At 40.5% G+C, this 26,500-nt stretch overlaps 1 protein-coding gene and 1 long non-coding RNA gene across 2 annotated transcripts in view; one reads left to right on the forward strand and one right to left on the reverse strand.

The window, feature by feature from the left end:
- The first annotated feature begins 281 nt into the window (after nt 1–281).
- LOC118248911 (uncharacterized) lies at nt 282–16,886 on the forward strand. Its single transcript, XR_004778894.2, has 4 exons — nt 282–602; nt 11,633–11,774; nt 13,234–13,345; nt 16,455–16,886. It is a non-coding gene; the product is annotated as an uncharacterized LOC118248911 (long non-coding RNA).
- A 154-nt stretch (nt 16,887–17,040) lies between these two features.
- Nucleotides 17,041–26,500, reverse strand: part of HSPA4L (heat shock protein family A (Hsp70) member 4 like) — a 28,564-nt gene continuing 19,104 nt past the window's right edge. Inside the window, exons 14-19 of the mRNA XM_035548345.2 lie at nt 26,323–26,460; nt 25,291–25,416; nt 24,052–24,159; nt 22,719–22,838; nt 21,991–22,152; nt 17,041–21,564 (exon numbers count right to left, since the gene is read on the reverse strand). Of these exons, the coding sequence (XP_035404238.1) occupies nt 21,370–21,564; nt 21,991–22,152; nt 22,719–22,838; nt 24,052–24,159; nt 25,291–25,416; nt 26,323–26,460 (849 nt within the window). The 3' untranslated portion in view covers nt 17,041–21,369. The remainder of the gene's footprint in view (nt 21,565–21,990; nt 22,153–22,718; nt 22,839–24,051; nt 24,160–25,290; nt 25,417–26,322; nt 26,461–26,500) is intronic.

Below are 26,500 nucleotides of genomic sequence, written 5' to 3' on the forward strand. Positions count from 1 at the left end.
GCGGCCGCTCCCCCCCCCCGCCGCCTCCATTTTGAAAAATCGCGCCCCGGCCCTCCCGCCCCGCCCCGCCCCGCTCCGCCCCGCTCGGCGCAGTGACGTCACGCGGGCCGCCCGCATGCGCGGAGGGTCGCGCATCCCCAGGCAGCCGTTAGGAGGCGATGGGCGTGCGCGTGCGCCCCGTGGGCACGGCCGTTGGTGGAGTTACCTCAGGGGCGCCCTGAGGGAAGGGGCGGTGAGGCGCTGCCTGAGGGGCTTTGAGCGGCCCTGCGGGGAGCCTTCGGCTCGTGCTCGCCCCTCACACCGAGCTGCCCTGCTCTGTTCTCTCCCAGAACCGCGAAATATCCACAGTTTGAAGGGATCCACAAGGATCGGAGTCCCAACTCCTGGCTCCACACAGGACCACCCTAAAATCAGACCCCATGGCTGAGAGCGGTGTCCTAACGCTGCTCGAACTCCGTCAGTTGGAGCAGCCTGGGCAGCCTGTCCCAGTGCTCGAAATAGCTGAAGAACCTCGGGCCGCTGAGGTTCTGCAGGCTGCCAGGCGTGCCGGTAGTACTGCTGCATGCAGCGAGCTGTCGGAGCACATGCTGAGCAGTTAAAAGGTCTGCGTTGAATTTTGTTTCCTGTTTGTAAAACCCCGTGCATGATCCCCTGATTTGGGGGCTGTAATGCCAAACTAACTTACTGGGATGGTGGCATAGCTTCAACATAAACGCAGTGTAAGATGGTTACTAGTTTATAACCAAGGGTGCCAGGCAGCACTGAGCTGACAGTGGTGATTCTCTCTAAAATCTGCTCCTTGGGTGGTTTCTATCCTGCATCATATAGAATATAGACATTATTGAAAGCAAACTTAAATATGGACACTAATAAAGGCAAAGAGGAGGTATTTTTATATTGAAACACCACTGTCCATCAGCAGGTTGTATTTCTCTTATACAATGTGTATGTGGCATTTTGACCTGCATATATGAAGGCTTATAATATAGATTGGCCTTTCTCAGCAGATACAGCAGTTTCTTACTGACGGGAAGTATGCATATACTCTGAAAGATAGTTAAAGTAGATCAGAACAGGAGGGGGAGCTGTCAACGCACCAGGCAGAGAAGGGACTCTGCACAGAAGTAAACTTCCCAGCCAGGGAGAGGAGGGCTTCTTGCTTTGCTCCTAGCGGGAGTCAATGAAATGTGCTTTTCTCACGGTCTGGGAGTGGAAGTAGGGTACTTGGATGTGTAATCATCTTGTGTAGTGAAACGTTTAGCAGTGAGAACTCTCTGAGACAATCTTTTCTACCAAGGGACCAGGTCAGCATTCTCATATTTGTACTGATCATAATTCTTTAATAAGTGACTGCTTCCCTTAAAACAGCAGGTTTTATCACCTTGTTATGATGTCCTTTAAGAGACATATCCCTTTCCTTTAATTCTCTGTAGCTTCTTTCCTCCAAAGACCTTACCGTTTTTCTAGCCTTTGATTTATGAGACACGTAACTGGAATAACAATGTTTGTTTCTTTTTGTCACACTTAGTGTGACAAAATGTTGCTCTCTGATCATTACACATCTTCATTTACATAATCAAATTTAACATTCTTGCTGGGTTAGAGCTTGGTTATAAAATTGTCGGGGTCACATGGTTTTGAAAGTAGAGCCAGAGAGATTTTAAATTACCTTTAATGCTGTAGAATCTAAGCTACGGATGGGTAGCTTTTTGGAAACATTCATTCAGAAATGGAGTGGCACAAAAGGGAGAGCAGACTTGTTTCATTATTTAGTTTTGGTTGTTTTACTTGCTGTCAGATTTCTCTTCATATTTTGGTTTCTTAGGATGAAAGGGATGAAAGTGCTTAAGGTAGATCTGGGTCTGCTCACTGATTCCATAACTATTCTGCCAGCATCTTTGTTCTCAGCTTATTTCTAATCTCTCAGTGCTGCCTGCAGCTTCAAGCCACGCTTTTACAACCAAATTCCTCTTTTTTTTTTTAACCTTATTCAAAGGTATTGTAAGTCCTGCTTCTGTTAATCTGTTCCTCTGATAGGAATTATGCCAACCTTACTGTGGTGGTTTTTTTGTTTGTTTGTTTGTTTTTCTTCTAATTCTTACTTGAATATATCACAGCTTTTGTTTGAATTGTCTTCTACCACAACAAGAAGAGATGAGGGAAGAAAGTGATGAGTGTTGAGTACATGCAGAACTGAGAGGCAAAGACAGAGCAGCTGAGTTAATCCATTTGTGGGTTTTAATTCCTAGCTACATTGGCTTATTTTCCAAAAATACTACTTCCAACTGCATTTCTGCCAAAATAACTTCAGAACGGTGAGTTTGATTGGAATATTTAAAAAAAAATATGGGTCAAGAAAATCGGGAGTGAATCTCATTCCATCACCTGTGCTTAGCAAGCTCTTCTTTCTTGACATAAATCTTTCTTTAACCTGAGGCAAGAATGCATTATTAGGCAGAGCCCCGAGTGTCACAGCTGTTGGCAGACCTCCAAGCCTACATCTTAATAACAAACTCATCCTATCTAAGGCTGCTGGTTCATGTTAGCTTGGCTTGAGTTTATTCAGGGCTGCCATTGTCTCCCATCTTCTCTCTTCTGCTGGCTGTGATGTTTTTTTAGCTGGCTGTCAAGCTGTTCCAAGAAGCTGAAGCAGCAAAAAAATGGTTCTCTTTCAGCAGGGTTAGGTTTTGCTGTATTTGTTCAGTATGCTTGTGCAAGCAGTAGTGCCAGTGCCTTAGAGGGGGCAGGAGTGCAAAATGGGAGCAAGAGGGAGGGTGGGGCAGCAGCAGCTGTCTGGGATGTGCGGATATTGCTGTGCACCCTCTGTGAGAAAGGGGTGAGATGAGGCTAAGCTGTGGGAAGAGCCCTGTGCTCTTTCCCTTTGATTGTGCTGCAGAGTTGGCTGTTAAGTGCTGTTTTCACATGGGAATTTAAAACTACTGGGTGCCCTTGCTGTGTTGTGCTTTACGTAGGGTATAAGATAAAATCTTCTAGCTGTGCAGAGAGAAAGATTCTTGTATTGCCTGTGTCCTTTGGCTCCTTCATTTAGCTTTTGTTTGTTATGTCAAAGTAGCAATTAGACCTGGTCAACAGCACTTCAATGTCTAACATAAAACAGAATAAGCTTCTTACAATAAATTTGTGTTTACAGACTAGCTGCTTTTACCTGTTGCAGGTATGACTGATGAATTTTCTTTCTTTAAGGTGAACTTAAAATGTGAGGAGGCATCTTCAGGCTCTATTACCTAAGCAGTTGGTTTACATTCTCATTTTTTCTATTCCTTTTTCTATTCCTAGCTACTCTATTAAAATTAAACTCATCTTTGGGAAAGTATGCCTTCAAACAATATTCAGACTTAAGCAGTGTTGTGGTCTGGTGCAGGTGCCTTGCACGGAGTAAGTTTTCCCCGGTTTTGGAGAAGCTCTTTGCTCCTCTATTTCTTATTTCCAAATGGTAGTTCAGTTGCTGACACTCAGATGCAGCGCTGCTTAAGCTGGCTGAAGCAGATGTGACAATTTGTTTCCAGCCTCTGTTTCTTCATCAGTTCAGTGGCAGGACTGTGCATGTGGCTGCCCAGTGAAGCAGATCTAGGAATTGGTTTTGACTGGAAAAAAGCTTTTTTGTTGTTGTTGTGGATTAGCCTGCCCTCTGAATGACTCCACCCCTGAATGACTTCACTGGGTGCTTCTGTACCAGGGGAGTGAGCTCTCCCAGAGATTTACTCTGGCTAGGGCAGGCCAGCATCCGAGCTACAAGCAGATGCACTGCTTTGGCACTTCACCTTCACCAGTGTTTGCCAGCTTGTTGACTGTAAACCTTAACAGTTCCCCCGCTGCCTGCCAGCTTTCCTTGCTGGAATAAATATGCAGGTGGCTTATAATCAAGCTGCACTTTCCAGTTCAGAGAAGGAGGCTGCTCTGGAAGTTGCAGGGAGTCATCCACTCCTTAATGGATGTAAAATGGGTCCCTGATAATTACAGATAAGTGCCTGTGTCAGTTGTGGAGAATCCTTAAATGTAAAAAAGGAAGCCGTGTGACTGATTAAATAGGTCTGGTTTGTGGAGCTGTGCAACATTAGCTGTCATCAGTGGTTTGAGTAATTAGGCTGGAAGATTAGCAAAAATAAGACTTTCAGTTTAGTTTCGTTGCTAAATTTTTAATCTGAGCAGTGATGAGAAAAGTTGTGAGAGTGAATTCATGTGTCAAAAATATGACTGATACACACTGATGTCGGGGCAAACTACAAAGCTAATGAACAGCGTTCGAGATATGCTGCATGACTATACAGAAGACAAAATTTGTAGGTAGAGGTAATAACTTGTAATGTTAGCCACTGTGGCTGGAAAAGTGTACGTGCTGTAGGGCACAGGCTCTGCTTTCTCTGAAGTTGTGCTGCACAGTGTGTAGCTGGGGTTGTGTGGTAGTTAGGAGGTTGTAAGTAGGAAGTCTTCTGAAGATGATCGTATTTCTTGCATCAGATCGGGAGGTAGATGTCGTTTGGTTTGGCTTCTTTCTCTTTCATGTCGTGTAGTCCGCATTAAAAGGGGAGCCAGAGAGTCTTTGGACTTCGAGCAAGTGGGTAACTGCTCTGCCAGTAACTGTCGAGCCGGCAACAAGCCAGTGAAATGATACTTTGCTCTGTCTGACTAAAAAGGAACTTGAATCGCTATTCTGCTGTTGAGTTGAATTTTTGACCACAGGGGTCAGCCTCTGGTGTAAGCCGAGCTTGCAGGAAGAGCTAGTGATGTAGTAAATCCCTTGCTAACTCTTTTTATCAGGGAACAAATGCATATCTAATCTTGTTCTCCATCCTCAAGCGTTGAAAAGAATGCTAACATAAAGTCTCTTTAAAATAGTGTTAGCACAGTAGTAGAACTCCCTTTAAATAGGACATGCAGGCCCTCTTTCAACTTTACTGCATGAACAGAAAGGGAAGAGTTCGAGGGCCCTCCGTCAGGGGAGAGCTCTGTTCAGCAACAAGAGTGAGAAGAGGAACTGAGCAAGAAGGATGATCAAAAGCACAACCAGAGTACTCAGAACACAAACTGGGAGAAAGATGGGAAGTGTTTTTCCCTTCTAGCCATTCGGCTTCATGCAGGTGTCCCCGTAACCTTCCAAAGCCACTGGAGCTCTCCCAGCCTTCCCCTGGAGGGTGGGTAAGGGAGCAGCAAGAGATTTTGGGTGGAAGGCAAACAAGAACTGTCATGAGCGCTCCCACAGGTGCAGCCCTGGTGATGGTTTAGCCTGTGTTCGGAGCACTGCGTGGGGCTTGGGGCGCTGTCCCCTGAGTATGGCACCAGGCAGGGAAATTGGGTATTTTCAACCTGCGGTCTTTTGGCTACAAGGCCTAATTTTACGAGCATGGATAATTGCCTTTGCTATTGAAATTCATCTGGGTGAATCACAAATGATGCAAATCAACTCTGTCCTTGAGCGAAATGGCAGAGGTGCAGTGTCAGTAGGTTACACAAGCGTCCACGTGGCTAGTGTTTTGTAGGCTGACGGGAGAATAGTATTCTCAGTAGTCCTCGCCTTGCTCTTACGTGCAGTCTCTAGATGGGTTAGTTTGTGCCATCTCCTTGTCATGAAAAAAAAGACAGGCAAAAGATGAAGGGCTCTGTGGTTCAGGCCTGCTTTGTTTTCCACTGATGTGCAATCAGGTATATGCAAAAGGCTTCATAAGTCATGCAAACAGCATGATCCAAGGTCGCTTTTTATGTTGGGCTGGCCGCTGGTTCCCGTACTTGTCCATAACCAATAGTGTGCGCGTTGTGCAGTTGTATTTCTGTCTGCTGGTGGAGGCTGTGAGCAGCTAGCAATTAGACCTTTCCTGTGGTGAATTTTGTAGTCAGAAGTGAGGATGATCAAATTGAGCCTGTTTTCCTATTTATTTCAGACATGAAGAATACACAAGGTTTTGCTGCATCAGAACAAGAACAAACTTTTTATTTTAGCATACTTTCTTCATTTTAATTTTCTTGATTAAAAAAAAACAGCCTTTGATTTTTGGTTGTAGCTCTTAATTTTAACAAGCCATTTAAATAGGAAAGAGTTACTTCTAAGCCTGGAAGCAGTCAGTAGATTTGTAAAGCAGTGTTAAAGGATATACAGATACAGTCGTGGGGTTCATACAGGTCAGATTATGTGTTTGCAAAATGAACGTGTTTATGCACCAACACTGGGAGCACTCTCGAAGTGCTTGACCACAGGGCATAAAGTTACAGTTGACAAGTGACAATCTGTCATCCTTAGCTGTTCCGCAGCTTTGCTTGCGCCTTGGCAGCAAGCTCCATGACACTGATAGTTTTACAAATCTGACACATGTACATATTTATTTCTTATGCTGCTTTTGACAGATGCAGGGAAGGGTTGTCAGATGCATCTGCTAGTGTGGTACCTAGTAATAGTCGGCTCTCTGTTCAACAGCATTCCTTGTATACCCTGGGTGAATGACGAACTGGAAGCATGTAATGATCCATCCACTGCGGCTTGTATTTTCCAGCCAGGACTAAAACAAACAAAAACACACACAAACAACCACTTGTTTTACACTTTTCTCTTTCAAGTGTTATTTCCAAGTTGAATTTGGCTCATTGTTTTCTACAGAACATAGCTCCAGCAAATCATATCCCACTGCACCTTAAACGCAATTGGTCAATTTTGTGACAGGAACCAAAAGTGAAGGGTAGTTGGAAAATTTCAAAAAAATTAAATAGTGATGTTTTAAAGGCTTCTTCCTTGCTCCAAGAGGTGAAGTTTGAATGAGGGAGCCAGTGGCTTCACAGATGTATCCCTTTCCCTTGCCCCTTGCTGTCACCACCCTTGCGATGCTGCTGCCAAGACTTGATTTCTTTAGCCAAGCAAATTAATTTTAAGGCTGCTTTGCATGTGTCTTTGTAATTTGAGCACCATAGAAATTGTTAAATGAAAACAACTCCTCCTGTTCATTGTTTTTTATTAACTGTGTTTATGCATTGGGCTGCAATGAGGCTCCAGTATCATACAATTTGCTGTTGCAGGCCATTCTGGCATATTTCAGAAACTGTCCGTGCTTTGTCTTAAAAATATGAGATCTTGCAGTTGTTGGAAAGGCTCTTTCAGAACTCACTGTTCTGAAAGGTTTAAATATTCTTCTCTATTTATGTGTATATATATATGTAGTCATCTTAAGCCTACTTGTTCTTGCCCAGGCATACTCCAGCTGCTGTATCTCTTCTCTGTGCCTGCTGGATGTGTGTATGCTAGAAAATTGAAAGGCTCCCAGACCTCTCTCAGGTCCTTGGTAAATGGTGTGTCACAGCCTGCATCCTGTGCATAAATGCCCTCCGCCTCTCATCTCCCTATCAGGGCGGTGGTGGCCCGGGTACCAATTACCTGGCTTGGGCCCAGATTTGAGAAGTATCCATCCCCCCAGCCTTTGGTGTGAGCTCACCTGCGTGCTTCTCCTGCACCACCTGAATGCCAAATGGCATCTTTGACATGGTCGTGGGTGCTCTAAAAGATGTGGTGTGAGAGACCGGTGCCCAGAGAGACTCAGCTGTGTGCAGGCTGCATCTCCAAAGGTTTGTCTTCTGAGCACTCTCGGGCTCTGTTTTTGAATGGCAGGGGCTTTGATTCGTCTGCAGTTTCCTTTCCTCTGCTGAATTTTCTCACGCTGACACTACACTCTGTAATATTTCTCCTTCTGGTCACAGAAGAACACTAACTGTTTCTAAATCCGATTCTGTCTCTTGCGGACTTTTTGCCCTACCCCAGCGGCACATCTGAATCCCAGTTTGGAGTTCCCCCCAACCTTATTGTGTGACCTTGTTTTATCCATGGCACTTCTGATTGATGTGGTCATCATCATGCTTCGCAGACTTGACAACAAAATTAATTGGGTTAGGGTTTCTGGATTAATGATTACATGATATTTGTCCTTTGGGATTCAAAGTTTATACCAGCCTTTTGACAGACATATGGTACTGTAAAATATGTTCGAGCCAATTTGTTTAAGAGAGAAACCTCTCCCTGCTACTCTGCTGCAGCTGCCACGAGAAGTACTCAAACTACATCGTTTTCTACACAGCAGAGAAGGAAGAGTACTGGTGGTGTGTTTGACTGAGAGGCCCACAGCTCTGCAGTTCCATCTCCAGGGATCCTATTTCCATGTCAAACATGTCAAGTGACAATGACTCTGCCTTGCCTTTAGCTAGGTTGTCTCAGTAGTTAATTACCCCCACTTTAAATGTGTGCATTTGTGCTGGAGTGAGCATACCTAATTTTGGCTCCAAGCCATTTTGTTCTGTGTTTCTTTTCTGCTAAAACAAAACTCACTACCATTGTGTTTTTTAACAAAAATGCCAGGTGGTGCTAGGTCCTCTGCCTTTCAGAAGTGTCAGGATGTGGTGTTGTGTTTGGTTTGTATTTTGAAACTTCTGCCCAAGCACGCCCGGTGTGTCTGATGCCGTTTGTGTGACACCGTACAGCTGCAGTTTGTTGTGCCAGTACCCTTCGTCTCTTCCGCGTCTTCTCTTTGGTCTGCACTGATGTCGTATTAATCCATCCATATCTCAGGTCATCCCATTAACTCTTTAAAATAAAATTAAAATAAATAAAATTTAAAATAAAATAAAATAAAAATAAAATTAGCATTGCAATATTATTTTTTAGTAGTTTTTTGAGGCTTCCCCAAGTTTCAGCAGCTTAGATAACTGCTTCAATAATCTCTGTATTTGAAAAAAATGGAGAGGTGGAGTCATTTAGATAGTAACCTCTGACTTTTTTCCCCTTCCATTTTATTGCCTCAGAGAAGTGCCAGTCTTCGTTCTTTGTTTTGCTCTGCTTTAAGTTTGGAGCCAAAATAGATGCTCAGTTTTGGTAACAATGGACAGATGTTTCCACACTGAAACAAATACACTGCCTGCAATTTGTAGTTCTTTTCAGTCTGGGTTGTGACTAGGGTTAGCCTAAAACCTGTCCATGTTTACATAAATCTGTACAGGTCAGTTTTGTTTCATGCTCTTTCTTCTCCAAGAAAGACATGTCGGTAAAATGATTAGAAACTGCAGAAGATCTGTTTGTTCATAGAAACATTGCGCTCTACATCGGTGAGTTGTTCTCTGTTGAAACTGTTCCTTTCTGGTACTCCTGTATTTAGTTAGTGGTGCTATAGACGAAGATTCCTCTAAAAAGCTTCATTATTCTGGTGTAATACAGAGATAGTCAAGCTAACCCTTTGCATTTTGGTGATGTCTATTGTCCATTAACAGTATTTTCCTAGCTATTATTCTCTCACCCAAGAAGGTCCAAATAGTTTGGAGGATGACTCAGTGGCACCTCCCATCACATCTTGAAGAACGGGGCAGGTGGCTGTGCTTCTGAAGAAAGCTCGTTTAGACCACATGGCAAAGTTTGATGAGTTCTTCGTTAACTTCAGATTTAATTTTTTAAAGTTTGCATAACTTCTCTCATTTATGACTGCTTTAGTATGCAAGAATGCTAGAAATAACATGTTCTCAGGTGAAGGGAAGAAGGAAAGGAAACAAACCACATAATGCATCATTTGCTCTCTTAAGACAATTAAGGTGTGGCACAGGAAGGTGTTGAAAGGATCCCTGTCAGGTCCTGCTTTGAAGTGTTAACTTTATATTCCGAATGTCAGAGTGAATGATGCCTCAGCTTTGCAGGCATATGCACAAGAGATTGCGGTGAGCTGCCGGGGAGTGAGCTCATGGGCAGCATGCTTGTGCAGGAGCACATTGCTCTGCGAGCTGCTGAAGCCAAGAAGGGCAAGCGAGGCGATGCAGGCACCGGGGCCTGTCCTACAAGTCTGCCTGCGAGCATTAGCAGCGTGATAAAGGAAACGCAGTTCTGCGAGACTTCTTCACTGGGAACCGAGTCACAAGTGTCAAGAAGAGGGACTTATTCTTAAAACCTGAAGTTTGTAGTTGTACAGCCACAGAACCGTAGTGGGGCATTTAGCAGTATAATAGCACTGGAAGGCACATTTTGTTTCATGACTGCTCTGTGAAACAAGAGCCCCTTCCAGTTGCTGCCTCGGTGACACCACACAGGCAGTTGTTCTCCCATATCCTCCGCTCTGGGTGATAATGCTGGAAGGAAGAGACTGATTTACCAGAAAATTAGAAGTGAATCAAATCCAACTTAGGATTGTAATGCTTTTTGTTGTGCATTTTTTATTCGTTTATTTTATTTGGGGAAAAGTATGTGATCATGGAGATTTGGATGCTCCTCTCTCTTTCACTGAAGAGAGTTATGAGTTACCCCAAAGCATATCAAATTTTATCAAATGCAAATTTTCTTCTGTTTCACTGCCCACCCACACAAATACTTTCAGAGTTAACCTTTTAATAAGAGAACTGAGCTTTGCCTGAGAAACCTTTCTCTTGTTGAGAATTGTCTGTCTGATGAAAACTTGAGCAGTGAAAAGCAAAGTTTCTGTCAGTAACATTTCATTAATGGATAGTTGTTTGAGTCTGGCATATCAACAGTGTGATCATTAATTATGGAACATACTTGCTGGATGTTTGCTGTGCACAGTGGTCTGCAGTCTTCACATTGTGCTTCTTGTGTTAAACACGCTAATGTAAGAGCTGCAATAACAACATCTCACAGATCAGCATAAGACATTATTGTTACTTTCATGATTTATCTTAAAAGGCACCAGGCCAAAATTTGTGAGAACAAAACCTCTGTATCCCCATTATGCTGGAGCAAATCTCATTGAAAGTTTTGTTTTCTATGTGTGATTCAGAGTGTACGACCTTATGGTTATTATCCATGCCTTCACTGTCCATAAATTTGTTTTGTTTTCTAACTTATAAACTGTCCAGAAAACTTGAAGTGTTTTCCTATGACTCAGAAGATAATCTGGAAAACAAAAGCAACCAAAACACCACACAAAGAAAACAAAAACCCAACCTTTTAATTTTTGGCTTATACAAGCGTATGGTCATCACCTCATTCCACCTCAGATTTATCTGTGCTTAATTCAGCATGCCAAAATGCTCTGGGAGGAACACCGCAGCGTCATTTTGTTGCAAATGCATTTTATTCTTGGAAAGGCTTTGGTCTCCCAATTTCTTTGTCTTGGGATCTTGAGCATCCCAATGTCCAAAGGTGACACTAGCCTGCTGCTGAGACACAGGTGGAACTTCAGCCATTTGTCTTCAGCTCTGTAAACCTTTTCCTCTCGTGTTTCTTTCTCTTTTCTCTTGACAGCTGAGTGCCTTGGTACGCTGGAGATGCAGGTCCACGGATACACCTATTGGCTGAAGCATATACTGAGTGTATCTGAGGATTCATTAGTCTGTTGTTTTTATCCTTGCATGATGCAGCATCATTTCCCCCCTCCAGATATACTGCCTAACATATTAGTTTATTTAGATGTTCGCTAGAGGTTTCTTTGGTCTTCCTTGTTGAATACTCAATTGCCAGCAGTGGGTGTAGCTGCCCGTGTTGACAGCTAGTTCCATTTGCAAACACAGACTGCTCCCTTAGGCACAATTCCTTTGTTAATGATGTTTCCAAGCTATACGGAGTTACACAACAGTCATGAGAGTAACTACTGTCTTATGTCATACTTTAATCCTTTTTCTAATTACCATCTGTCCTTATATATGTTTTCAGAACGTGGATCATTGCGCTTACCTGTGAACTGAGCTTCCTGAAAGCAGATTTTGCATGTTTCATGGGATGCAAAAAGATTGCTGAATAGGAAGCAACTGGATTTTCAACTGCACTTCAACACCTCCATGAAGACAGGAACATAGTAAGCAATGCTTTTGATGATAAAGGGAGCATTCCTATCCGAGCAGTTTTACAAGTTAGCAAAAATGCAACCTATTGAGTATAAGTATAGATCACCTTTTAAGACTTCCTGGGCATGAAAATAAAAATATATATAAAAAAAAAAAGGAAACAAGAAAAGGAGTTAATCTGCCTCTGTAGAATGTTGTTTGTTTTGTTCTTCTATCAAAAGAGAATGAGTAGATTTACCCTGATGTTTACAGTCTTTAGCAGTAAAGCTACCTAAATTGTAGAAGGAAACATAGGTACCAGTCATACACACCATGATATTATTAGCTGTATTTATTTGGGCTATGAACAACACTTAGATCTTCCGCTGAACCATCAAATGTTACCTACCATCGCATGAAGCACAGAAGTCTTCTGAGTGAGTAAATGATCTGAAATGCTGTCACTGTATTCCTGGGACCTGAAACAGCCTGCAACATTTGTGTAACTGCAGAGGCTTGCCCAGCTGTAACATGCTCAGCTTCCTCTGAGAGAGCTTAGCAAAGAAAGAGAGTAAGATACCCATCAGTTTTATCAGTAGAACAAATCACTGACTAATGCATGCAGTTTTTGTCCACCACCTTGACTGAGAATATATCAGTTCCTGCTTAAACAATGCAGCTCTTCTGAAGTAAGCATAGGACATTGCTTTGTAAGAGCAGAAACTGCAATGGGCTACGTTCAGATCTAAACATAAGCAACTGTAATTCTGCTGAAATTCGAGAAGTGGTATTGCTTCATGAGAGGTTTAAATTGATTCCTAGGTTGAGGTTTAAAATTCTTAAAAATCATGAAGTTACATTTCTTCTGTGACATTTCCAGCTCAATGGTGTATAGCCTTACTCACAGGAAGAAGAAGAATTTATGTATGTATTTACTTATTTATTTTCCAGTAAAATTCACATACTGTCAGATTCCTTATTTTTCTGTGCGTTTCAGGCTCAGGAATACTTTGACCAAACAGCTTCACATTTGCACCACTACCTGTACAACAACACGTGTCTGGTTTTCAGCAGAGCCTGAGGTTAGGCCAGAATTAGTAAGCCTCTGTTGAGCTTTGTGCTGATGTGACTAAACCAGTGCTTGAACGAGGCAGTTTAAAACTGTCCTGGTTATCCCTACAGTGTGATTGAAGTTGGAATATACGTGGAGCTGTATGTGGGCTTTCCTTTGAAAGTCCTTTCTTAAACAAAAGCATCTGCTGAGCTTTAATTATTGAGCTCATAGCTCTCCTCCCTGATACTCTGTCCTACCACTAAGAGACCAGACTGGTTTTCCTTGAGAACTTTCTATGGCATGTTCATGCCCGTGATTCTTTATTGCTTAAGGCTGACAAGCAGTAGCATTGTTACAGTACAGTCTCTGTTTTTCCTTCCAGTAGCCCAAGATATTTTTTCTTTTTTTTTTTTTTTTTAAACCTTTTTCCACTTCAGATTCCTCTCATGCAGCTGCTCAAGAGAATGACATTTCTCTCTAAAGCATGTTCAGAGGGAACGTGTGAATGCAGATGTCAGACTGCAGGAGCCAAGACTGGGAGTTGAACAGGTATCTCAAGAGCTGTGTAATTTTTGATGCTTTGCTCACAGATGAGAGGGCTGTGATTCTCGTTTGTCTATCTGATGGCAACTTCTCTAGGGACAGTATCTATTTCAGACAGAAAAGAGAACTCCAAGCTTCTTCGTCTCATAATTGACCCTGTCGCTGCCATGATGATCCAGAAAAAAATAGAGCAGGCTTTTTTCTTTTCTTTTCTACCCTGCTCCTATGCTAGTGAAAAACCCATTTATTTCAAATAAGTATTTTTATTTAAATCCATATCTTTAAGAAACAGGTCAAACTTGTCAGCCACGTGATTTAGTTTACTCATCTGTAAAACTGACAACGTTTTTTCCTTAGCTGAGGAGTGTGGGTGGAGGGCAGTTATTTGTAATGTAAGTGAAAGAAAAATTACTTTTTGCAAAGAATGGTTGTTTCTGAAATACTAGCTGTTAGATATACTGTGGTTTGAGTAAAAACCTTGGTATGTCATAAGGCTTTGTTTCAGTGACTAACACATTTTTATGGACATTCCAACTTTGAACACTCCCATCGAGTTACTGGCCCTGCAGCAACATCCCTAAGCCTGGGTTACAGGAATACTATGCTGCATATATAAATCAAATATCAAAAATACTTGATAAAATATCAAAGCCAGGTGAATATTCACTTTTTGCTAACACTGCTGGGCTACAATGCTAGCACTTGGTACTGCAGTGACATTACTCAGTGCAATTCCACCACTTACACCAGCAGCAGCTTTTTTCCTCCCTTATCTTTTGCATGTCTTAGTGATGTTACCATATCTGTGACTTTGTGCGGCGCAGTCAAATCCTGTCTCTTTAAATACCAAGTCTGAGATTAGTAACTGACTTAACATCAGAGCCAGGATGGCGTCATGCCTGTATTGTTATGGAAACGATTAAATTGCTGGGCTGTTTTGCTAATAGAGCTGATGCTGCCCTGGCTCTAAGTTCTACCATTTTTGTCACTGTATGGAACATAGTACCTGACGGATCAGTGTTCTCCAGTAGGATTCAAATCACTGTGAAAGTGGCTTTTTTATTCTGTCCTCTGCAAGTTCAGTCCTCAGTCTGAGGGTCCTCTGTCACCCTCGCAACATGTTAGTTTTCTGTACTTGGAGGTCAGATCTTGGTTTGACTTCCCCACTCCCGATGATATTTATTTGTTCACAGCCTTCTTTATAACTGCATACCTCAGTGGGTATCAGTACGTGGTAGGTGCATTGGCTACAGAATGATCTCCATGTCGCTGCTGAAGAACAAAAGCAACTTAATGTGATTTACAGTATAGCTGCCTTTCCCCTTTCTTCCCTGTTCCATCGAACTTCTCAGTGGCAATGACGTGCCTTATGCATAGCTGAATACCTTTGAAAATGAAATAATATTTCTATTCTTTAACAGTGCAACAGTAAAGAATAGAGAAATACAGGAAGGAGTAGAGGTTCTAGATGCATGCTGAGTGTTTTCCTTACAGAAATTGGTCTACACAGGCCTGACAGAAACGAGACTTCTTCACAGTCGGATTGGAGCTTTGTAGCAGAGCTGGGGGCTGTGTATCTAGTTCTCAGTGACGACAGTAACAGCTAATGCTCCATTCCTTACAGTAGTTATGAAATCCATTTAGCAAGAAAATATATTTAAGAACTTTTAGTTATTTCTTTTTGTTTGTTTTTGGTGTTCTCCGTGAACCATCAGAGTACGTATTTACATGTTCAAATGTATTTACATTTTAACTATAATAGATTGTCTCCTGAGATTATGAAGTCTGTCATTTTCAAGAAAAACAAAATACTTATTTGTTAGGACAAGTACACCTGTTTTATTTTTGTCTTGTAGGACTTAGGTGGACTAGATGGCCTCCAAAATATCTTTCCACAGGAATTTTCTGTGATTCTCTTGACTGTAGAGCACTTGTGATCACTAAGTGATGGTCACCAGTAGAGGAAAGTTTTGCAAGTTGAAATAATAAAGTAAGGAGGGTGATAGTTTAAAGTTTGCTCAACAAAATGTCAGTTACATTGTAGTTAGTATGCCTGACTGAAATCCTAGTAAAAGATTTTTTCCTTTTTTTTTTCTTCCAGTTCATACTTTGCCATCTGCCCCTTTGACTTTTAAAATAGGTTTATTGACATTATCCACAAAAACAAAATGCCACCATAAGGATTGTTTAAATGAGCATAAGCAGTTGTTTACCAAGGATTTAGATCAGTGTATTAAGACAAATGATGTTTTTCAGTGCCCTTTTTCTGGCAAACTGGTCATTTTTTTTTTTTCTGACGTGATACCAATGTAAAGGAAGACAAATAGTTATCTAATGGCTTGTTATATAGCCAAGATGATGTAGCAAGAAATTACCCCAAAAAATCAGCTTCTCTTTTATGAACTCAGTTTATTTTTAAAAAGCATTATTGTGATAAATCAGAAAATTAGACTGTAGCTATTTGTATTTCCTTTCAAGCAAAACCAAATGCAAATACTATTTTCCTGTGGTATAAAATCATAGGAAAATTATTAGAAAACTATCATAGTCTTGGGCAACTTAGTAAATTTATATATCAAATTATATTTATTTCATACTTTCTGTAATTGGGAATAAATTTTTCCCATGATAGACCAAATCAAATAAATCCTCCTTGAACATCTGATGTCTTAATGTGGATTTTTAGATTCTTAAACTGGAAACTGATTTCTGAAAAATACTGGAGTGCAAACCAGCCTATTCAGCTGTCTGAGGTGCTCAGATGACAAAGTAGGTTAAGAGTTTTTCTCCCATGCTGAGTTGTTAAGAACATGGAATTGATTTTTAGACCATAGTTTTTCATAAACCCTTCCTTATACGTATATATGTGCAAGTATCCAGCCATCCATAAATGTCTTTTTTGTTTGTTTTTACAGCAAGGACCTTTCTTCACCCCTAAGTCCCAAACCTTGCTGGTAAAATGAGTATCATTGAAGTATTTTATTAGAGCTTATTTCTTGAGGTCCAAGAAGTACGTAAAACCTGGAAGAAACACATTGATGTAGATTTTAACTAAAATGTATTGAGGATGACGGGTATCAAAATGCTGAATCCTGTTGTTTTGATGTTTCCATAGGTTATGCCGACACCCTACAGTCATTGCACGCTGGTGGAGCACAGGATTCCCATTGCACCACTGAGATATGCAGCAAGAACTCCTGGAGTAAGCAGGTGCCAGACTGCTTGTCTTTTTGCTGCACTTCAGTTTCTTTTCTGCTTAGAGAACCAACCATGAACCTTTCCCAAGCAGTTCAAGACCCAGGAAGGTTACACTCTGAACTTGTTCAGATGTTGCAGTAAATTATTCAGTGAAAGGGGAATTACCTGAGAAGTTGGTAAACTGTGCTCATCCAAATGCACAAATGTGATTTCAGATGTGAAAATGACAATGTTGTGCAATTCCCCAGAGCAGCAGCACATTTGGGCTCCAGTGGGTGAAGAGTTGCAGTGTTTATAGAGTTGCGTGGTGAAGCCCAGCAGTGAGGCTGCAGCAGCTGGGACGTGTGAGAGAAGCCCTACCTAAGCAAGCAGGACAGGGTGAGGCAAAAACCTGTTAGCTCTTACCTGGGGTCTTCTCAAGAAATGTGCATTAGATACATCCGAGAAATAAGGCAAAGCTTCTTTTAAGAACACTGAGGTAAAAATTAGATCTCAGGTGGTCATTTATGGTTCAAGTAGCGGTTTATATATTTATTATAATTATACACAACCTCGACAATCTATATTGCCATTCAAAAATAAATTGAAGTATTGTCAATTTGCACACGATCTGTCACTAATCAAGGTCCCATTTGCATACATAGTAAACATTTTGCATACTTAAACACTGCTTTTAATTTTAATCCCCCTTCCCTCCCCCCAGTCTGGTGGAGATATGTTTAGAATATGTAAACAAACTTTTCCAACTATGTAACATTCAGCAACTACCACCTTTTTTTCTTTTAGTTAATTAAACCATCTCAGCACTTTATAAAGGTAGCTGATAGATATAGCTCTTAATTGCATTTTGTTTAAATTGGTTCTTCATATATCACAGTGCAGTGATTCCTGCTTTTCACTGCTTGAAGTGTTTTCCCTCTGACAAGGAAAACAGAAAATGGAGTTTGGTAACTGTCAGGTAAGTTACATGAGTCAATTCCCACTGTACCATTTTGTAGCGCCAATAGTTATGTTCAACGGTGTTCACTTGTTATTTATATTTGTAGTAGACAGTTGAAGTCTTCAAATTTTAACTGTGGAGAACTAAGAATTCAGCTAAGAGTCAGCTACCACACAGTTTCTCTAGCATATTAAGGATTTGTACTCCTAATGTTATCTTGGGAGCTGAAATTAAAATGTTAAGCCATGAATTTTTACTATCTTTGTCTTCTGGTGCTTCAAAGGCTAGAAAATACAGAATAATGAAAAAAGCATTACGAAAAAACAAAATATTCTGCCATTCAGTTAAAGAAAACTCATTGCTCGTGGTGAGTAATGTAAGCAGCATTAGTATTTATAGACAATCCATTGATCCACATTTTAAGATTTGTCATCTGGAATTCAGTTTAGGATAGCTCGCGTAAAAGTCAGCATAGTGAAATATTACTGCTTGTAACAAAAATCAAAGAACTGTTTTGAGAGAGGAGGGTTATGCCGAAACTAACCAGCACCAGGCCAGGAAAAGAGAGTACTTCCTGCCAAACTGTTTTGTGAAGCCTGAGCTGAAACACGCATTAGGTGCTTCACCCAAAAAGCTCGGGAGTGTTTAGGCTCCAACCAGTTACTGAAGATTTGCAAGCACGTCCCGAAGGCAGTAGTCATGCAGGAGGGTGAGGCTACCGGATGCAAAGAAGGGAGAGGATTCTTCATTCAAATTCAGACATACATAGCCAACTCAGTGACCACGCAACAATGGCAGGTATACAGTGTTAAAACTCCCTTGTCAGATGAACAGAAGAGTGCACAAGCTTAAGGGATGGTTTAAAATCTGTGCTATACATCAATGTGACTTCCCACGAGAAGCCTGAAGTTTAAAATAGTGTGATAGAAGCGAAAGAATTTGTACTTTTTACAGGGAAGTAAAAGATCTTGCTGGTAAAGCAGAAGGAAAGGGTTGTGATGTTTTGTAACTGAACTTTTACATAAACTTGTAGGCTGCTCCTCTTCTCTCCCCCCCAACAAACAAGAAACACGCTACTACCTTTATAGTGTTGCTTCCTATTTTATCGTTATGGGATGGAGGGAACATCTTCAAACATAAGAAACCACCTTGTCCTCAGCAGGACAAAAAGTATCAAATAGGATGTTAGCAATGAATACCTGTTTTTTTAAGCTATACAAGATGCAGGGTAGCACACTACTGTTGGTACCCCCCCGCCAAAGTTTGTTGTGATGTATTTAAAGGTAATTCATTCTGGTGCTGTCAGGGTGGCTACAAGGTAACTCAGGAGTCCAACGTGCAAAACCTGTTCGAGTTGTGCATAGTTCGAGTAGATGAGCACCTTAAGTCTATGTCCTAGTAAAGTTTTCTTCTTCGTAACAGAAAATGGATTACACATTAGCAAGTCATACCTTCACAGGTTAACGTGAAACTTGCTCTGGAAAGACCAAGTTTGCCCTTATAAATGGAATTCTTAACATGTACTTTGTTACCAGCAACCAGTTGCTGTCTGCAGTCTACGTGTAGCAATACTCTCCACATCCAGAGACAGAGCACAGCAAAACACTACTCTAGTAAGAAAACCTTACAAAGACTACTTTTACTATATCTGCTTAAGCTTGACATATTAAACAGCTGTAGAATTTATTCGGCCTTTATGCATAAAAATTGCTTCCATTGCTTGCAATTTAACATTGAGCATTTAATGACCAAGAGCAGGAGAACCATTTTTTGTTCTAACATCTGACCTTTCAGCTACTGGAGAGCACATGGGAGATTTCCAGTGATCGAGCTCTTCTCCTGCTAGGTATCAGGAAGCTTACTTAGTCAACAAATTAATGTTTAGATGGGTTTTAGGAAGCCAATACTTAAGAATGCTAGTTATCACATTACTGTGGTAAAGCCACGAAGACGCTCATAATGTTAAAGCCTACAGGATGAAATCTTGCTCAGTCATGTACTGACTTACACGAAGGACAATTGACACTGAAGCACAGGCACCACTTGGGTGCCAAAGATGTGCAACTGCAGCAGCACAAGTCAAGACTGAGATTGCAGAGTAGCTGCAGCTTGCCTCAAGGTCACTCAGCTTTTGTTCAAGAGCTTTCAGTAAGTAAATGCAAGGTGTCACACCACCCACAACTGACTGAGTAGGGGAGGTGCCTGCACCTCAGTCATAGAAGTACAATCCCAGCACTTGAGCTAGTTCAGCAGCTATAGCTATGCCTAAGCAATGCTTCCTTCTTCTGTGAATATGGTGCAGAGTACAGTTCCCCTCTGTCAACCACAGCTTAGGCCTAGGACTCTTTCTGTAGCATCAGGGCACAGATGAAGATAAAACAGCTGCCAAAGCTGGAAGCAAGAATACGATCCTTGGCTTGTTTACAAGAGCAACAAGCTTATACAGGAGAGCTGCTGCTGGAACGCCTAACACCTGAACAGGTAAATGCCAATCTGCAATGGAATTCACGTCAGTAAAGTGTTACGCTGCAATTTATCTCACTTTCGGGCTGACAGAGCTAATAAACTACTTTTCATGGAGTAGCTCATTCCTGTTCTGGCAATAGAGCTGTTTAAAGTCAGAAGTAAAGTGGCTTGTTTTTAACAAGTGCAACAGTACCTCCATGACTAGCAGAAGCCTATAAATGTATGAACAGACATTGGATCTTGGTGATGTGAAAGACAAAGAAAATAGTGACTCAGCTATATAAACATGACACTTTCATTAGAAAGTAAACGAGCAAAGGTAACAGGTAAGCAATTCCAATTTCATCAAGTATAATTTTCATCTTTCATCAAGTATCATCAATTTCATCTTTGGGGTGAATATCCAGTTTGTATGCTCTTTTGTTTAGATCCTTGGTCAAAAGGAGTGTATGTCAAGTACCACGGGTTAAGTAAGCGCTCAGTATTTGTTTCAAGTTTGCCACAAATAGGATTTAAGCAGCTTCAAAATTAGGTGTGCCAATATCCAGCTCACACAGCACAATTTCTGCTGTTTCTCCTCCCCAGCATAACATGTGATCAAGATGCAGACTTCATTCAAAAATGGAAGTGGAAATAGTAACATGTGCAGCAAGACATTTTCAAGGGAAAGCTATGCAACAGTCCCTGTATATTCTACCACTTCATACTATTATCATTAGCATCACCCTATCATAAGCACAGTCCATTATGTACAGCAATGTGCAATGAGACCATTCATTTCATTTCAGCAAACGGCAGCGCCATTATAAAGTATTTTGTAACTAAGCTTGTTAGTGGTATGGGAGTCTAAAAGTGTTCAAGCTTATATTAGTTTATATGAAAGAGACCGTACAATTTTCATGGTACATCAACAAGATGGACTAGTATGCCAACTAACCTCTATTTTAATATTTAAATTATAACAATACAATAACTAGAAAAGGTCAGTGCTTCAAGTGACAAGTTTTGCCACTTCAATTCCAATATTTTTCCAAAATAAAGATGCAATTAGATCTACACTTGAGCATCAGTAGTGCAATACAGTATCCTTTCCTGAATAAAGGAGCTGAGGTTTATCCACAATAAAAGCTTTAAATAAGGTAGATTGTTGCCATTTATATATCAATTCTGTATGTTTGATATAAAATATATTGGGAAAGCTTAAACTGACTTATACAATCTACATTTGGCTAAAGCTCCACATAAGCAGCATCAGTGGAAATGAACATCAGAGGTGTACTTAATATGAAACACTTTCAAAACTACTCAGCAACAAATGACAGAAGGTTGGCTAAGAATAACTGAACATCTGAGGTGTGTACCAGACAGAAAGAATGGACCCTGTGGTTACTTGCACTATTTTAATTAAGTAAAAGAAAAGCAAGGTTTAGTCCACTTCCATTTCTCCAGATGGTTTGGTCTGCTGAGAATTGTCCTTCGCTGGATCAGGTCTTGTTTCAGTACCGCTCTGTCCATTCACTGGTCCATTGTGTTCACCATTAGCTTTGGACTGCCCATCACTAGGAGGTTCGACCTTGGGTTTGGGCTTGTATATGATAGGATTACAGAAGCTATCCAGTTCCTGGTTGTAACAGAAGTGAGAGAAGTTACTTGGTGGCAAAGTAATTTCATTACGATAGAATGTCTCAAATTTATTTCAGGTTCATAATAACGTAGACTTCAAACTTCAAGGACTAGACTTCTCAGTTTTATCAAATTAAGAAGCTTTACAGAAAACAAAGAACCTTCCAACAGCCGAAGAGCTTACAGCAATCCATCTTCTAGCAAACCAGGTGCTTTAACTCTGAATGTTTTAAGGGCTATTCAGAGGTACTGGCTGCAAGTCAAGAGCTAAGGACTGCTAACACTGATAAAACTGCCGCTCCCTCTATATGACTCTTACCAGAGCTTTAAAGATCTCTGTAGGTATTGTATCCTAGCTCAATACAGAGGCTAAAATCTTTTAAAGAAAACTTTGTTAAGATACAACATTTACGACAATTTTTACCTTGGATTTTGACAGTATTTCTGCCACTTTGACAACTGGATCCTGAGTTAGACTTAGTTTGTTCTGGGCATTCATTTTGCTGTTCAACCAATTCATAGCCTCACTAATGTATTTTTCAACTTTTTCCATCTCAGCAGGGTCTAGGTGATCATATTTTTCATCCTAAGGAGAGGGATGTTTATATCATCAATTAGTACATGCTTCTCAACCGATTAAGAATTTCAGAGACACACAATAGGGTAACATTACTACAACCCACTAGAAAGAAGGGCTTCTAACTAGAGTTTGGTATGAAGAGTCACTGTAGAACTAAACACAGGAAATTATTTTTAGACATATTTGAAAATTTGATCTTAAGTGCACACTGCTGAAGGGCAAGTTAGTAAGGAAATTGCAAGAGAACAAAAACTCACCCAAGTAACTAACCCCCAAACACTATCTTGTTAATTATAAAAACAGGGATAACAACCCTAAGTTGAGATAGCCGTTTCAAACGGTACAAGTCACCATAAATAACATTGCTGTGTTTAATTCACATTCATGAAGAAACTTTTTTTTTTTTGCTAATGATCAAGAATGATTTTTGAAGTTCTCAGGAATGTAAGCACAACAGCCATTTTAGAGCAGCTTAAAAGTTCATCTTAATAAGATTTCTTTTCCAGCACTAAAAATAATCTTACAACCAAACACATCCATAATAGTTCATTCCCTAAATAATTTGCTTCTACCTTATTTTTGTATGCTTCTACTGCTTTCATAAGTAGCTGAATCTTTTTTCCGAGTTCATTTAAAACTTTTGGTCTCTCTTCATGTTCCATGTATCTTTCCTGAATAGGCTGTCCAAATTTCTGTAAAGATAAGCACAAACATTTTGACAAAATAGAAGTTTAGCATAGTCTGGTCGAAGAATAAAACATGGCACCAGAACGGAGACTGCTTTTTCCTCCTTTTCACACCCATTCAAAAGCTTAATCTATGCATTTTCCTTCAGTGCAACAAAAAAAGCCCACAAGTTTAAACGAGTAGTGCTTCTGCCCTTATATGGCTTAGTATTTTGCAGTTATTTTCAGAAAAAAGAACTCGTGGGACAACACACTTGGAGGAGAAACAATACATTTTGCACACAGATTTGCACACATGGTTTGAATTTTAAAATAGTCAAAAAATATCTAGTTTTATCATGTTTTTTCCTTTTTTTGAATACTGGTATCCAGGCAAGGTAGTTGCCCACACTGCTGTTTACATTCCCTTCCCACGAAGAACACCTAACTTGAGAGGAAACAGTTGGAACTCAAGAGTTAGAGACATATCCTTAAAGATTTTTACAAACCAAGTAGTCATCAAAATTCACATTTGCCCTTGAGACTACTAAAGTACTTCAGTTTCTTTTTTTGGTCGTTACTACTCAAATAGTACAGTGGAAGCAGCTTTTAAAGCATTCTTCAGCCTTTATCATTAGATATTAGCCCAAAAACTGCATTTTATTATATAGCTATGGAAGACCATTTAAAAGAAGAAAACCAGAGCATCTGTTTTCAAGTGTAGTTTTGAATACCTGGGAGAACAGTCAATTACTCTAAAGCCTCTTTGAGTCTGTAGCAAAAACTACAGAAAGTTATCGCAGCGATTGGAGTCTCCTTCTCTGGAGATATCTGAGGCCCGTCTGGACGCCTACCTGGGCAGCCTGCTCTAAGGAACCTGCTTTGGCAGGGGGGTTGGACCCGATGATCTTTCGAGGTCCCTTCCGACCCCTTCGATTCTGTGATTATTATTTGTCACTCGAGACTGAATACTTCACTGCGCCTATTTTCAAATTAGAAGCACAACTGACATTACAACAACCTGTATTCCTAGTTCTACATAGTGCATTCACTGCACAACTGGACACTAGCCAGATACAACCTGGATGTCCGTACTCTGAAGTGAATGGATTTACAAAACTTACATATGGGTATGTACACACACACCCCTCGGCAGAACAGCTTGACTTACATTAGCCACGTGTTATGTACATACCCAGCCGCCAACCCCCTTTTTCTAGAAAAGCGCTTAGAGCCTTACTCTTAATTCCTGAAGCTTATCCATGTACACTTGTTTTGGCTGGTCCTCTCCATCTTCGTAAAGCCAGTTTTCCGTGTCTTCCAACATCAAGGTCAGCTTGTTCGTATCCTATAAAGCAAGTTACAGACCCTGTAGGTTGGCAGGGAACAATACAAACGAGACTGCTGAAAAAACAAACCTGTTTCCTTCCCCTTTCCTTTGCCTTCAACTGGTGAAAACTGATGGACTTCAAAAACAAGATTTTATAGAAAGGCACAAGAGGCACTACAGGCCTACTAATGTGATTTGCAGGTGAACTTTGGGAGCTGCACAGCTTCTGTTAGTTTTATATGCAAGCATAAACATTGTTAAGTAAGATTCCTGTGTATTCTTTTTACATACTAAGTTCTGCTGTTCAGGTTCTCTGATAGCACAAAAACAGAATATTTGGACACATATGCACATCTATAACTCTGAAGTTCAAATTGTTTTATTTGATCTATCAGCTGTAAGCAAAGATAAAGACCTCATCTTTATTTACTTGGAAATTAAGATCTTCTTTATGCTCTTAATATATTTAAGAGATTGTTTTGAAATTGGTATGAGAAAGACAGCCTCAGATGCCTTGAGTTTATACTGGAAGGCCATCTGTACTGGTAATTAACAGAGCAGACCTTAAAACATGTGCAGCTACTGGAGAGTTGTTTTGACAACTCATTGCCTGTGTACCAGCCACTTATTTAGATGACTGTTGCAGATAAACTATTACAGAAGTTACCTTTCAATACTGCTTTTGCAAAAGCCCAGTGTAAAAACTTTACCATCTTTTAGTTGGACTTTAACAGCACATCAGGTTCAACATACTTGTAAGTGGGGAAAGAACCGTATTTCTAAGTTAATGAAATGCAGATCAATACAGCACGGTTATAAATACTCCATTTTCTGCTCATTTTCATTTATTCCTACCCATTTATGCTCATTGTGATCTGTCCTGCTTTCCTACACCCCTAACCACAGAATGTTCTGCCTACATCTGGAATGCTTCCCTGCCACTGAGAAACTTCTCTGACATGCAAATATGCTCAGTTCTGTACTGTCTGCAATGTCAGGCTGAAGCATAGTCTGAACTTCACTTTTGTGAAGTTAATTCATCTCGTGTTCTGAGACAAGCCCTACAGATTCCTGCAGCCTCTACATATACCACTGAATTTTAAAGCTTTTTTTTTCCCCTCTGACAGTTGAAACATAGGCAAATCTTACTTCTTCAGTGATGAACTTCTCAAAGACTCCACACAGCTTGTCTCTGAAGTCATATACATATTCTTCAACAGCATTTTTAGCATCATTTCTTTCCTTCTCTAGTTTGTCTTGCATCATCATCTTCCCCTAGGGCAGATAAAAACTTACTTAGAACTCAAAGCCTTTCAGGTGTCAAACTTGAGCGTTACTCTTTTCAAAGTGTACCATAGAACTTTTAAGAAGCCTATTAATTCACAATTACCAAATAAATTTTCACCTTTGTGTAACTTCTCTTCACACCCAGTTAGAACTGGAAAGAGGGAAAAGAGCGTGTTCACATTTATGAGCGCTTCGGCAAGTGCTTCAAAACAAACAGATCACGTAAAAATTACAATCTGACCAGCACAGACAGAACTAGTAGTAAAGTACTGGCTTCAGGTTTGAAGTCACTAGGAGTTATTCTGCCCTACAAAAGGTATTCTATTCTTTGCAATGACCAGCTTTCAGAGAGGAACTTCAATTGCTAGGATCTTCACAATGGCAGACACAGCACACCTATGAAGTTAGACAGGATCCTCTGAAAGCCATGTTTTCTATATGTAATACTTTCCATGTTCCTGGTGATACATCACTTGAAGGGCAAAAAACACGGTCTAGCAAGGACACGGCTTCCATAGACCACCAAAAAAAAAAAGTCTGCAAGCGCAAATCCTGACCTGTATCAGGTCAGTCAGTAACAACTCACATGCCTGTCACATAATGCACATTCTTTACTGGAAATCCTAAGAAATTCCTGCATAAGAAAGGCATTGATTGTTCAGTGATGACGGGCTAAAAGGTTTGCCTCAGACCTGGATAGTTCAGCTTACTAGTAAAACTGGTAAACTCCACCAATAACAAACAAAAAACAACAACAAAACCAGCAAAATGAAAAACCCTGTAACTGAAGACAAAGTGCCAAGAAATTCTAAATTAGGAAATGTTTATGGTTGCAAATACTTTCCAAATAATTATCTAGTGACATTAGAGTCATCATCTGTTTATGCTCCTTACCTCATTTTCTATATAGCAATTGATAAGATCTTGTCCTAGTTGTCTGTAGAGGCTTGCCTGTATAGGTAGGTCAATACTCTTAACTTTTGCTTTAGCCTTTGGCTGGGTTGGATGATCTTGCTTGTCTCCAGAAGCAACCTGTAAGATTTACACTTTAAGAAACTTTCAAGAATAGAAA

Source organism: Cygnus atratus, chromosome 4 (genome assembly GCF_013377495.2).
Source record: "Cygnus atratus isolate AKBS03 ecotype Queensland, Australia chromosome 4, CAtr_DNAZoo_HiC_assembly, whole genome shotgun sequence".
Taxonomy (NCBI): domain Eukaryota; kingdom Metazoa; phylum Chordata; class Aves; order Anseriformes; family Anatidae; genus Cygnus; species Cygnus atratus.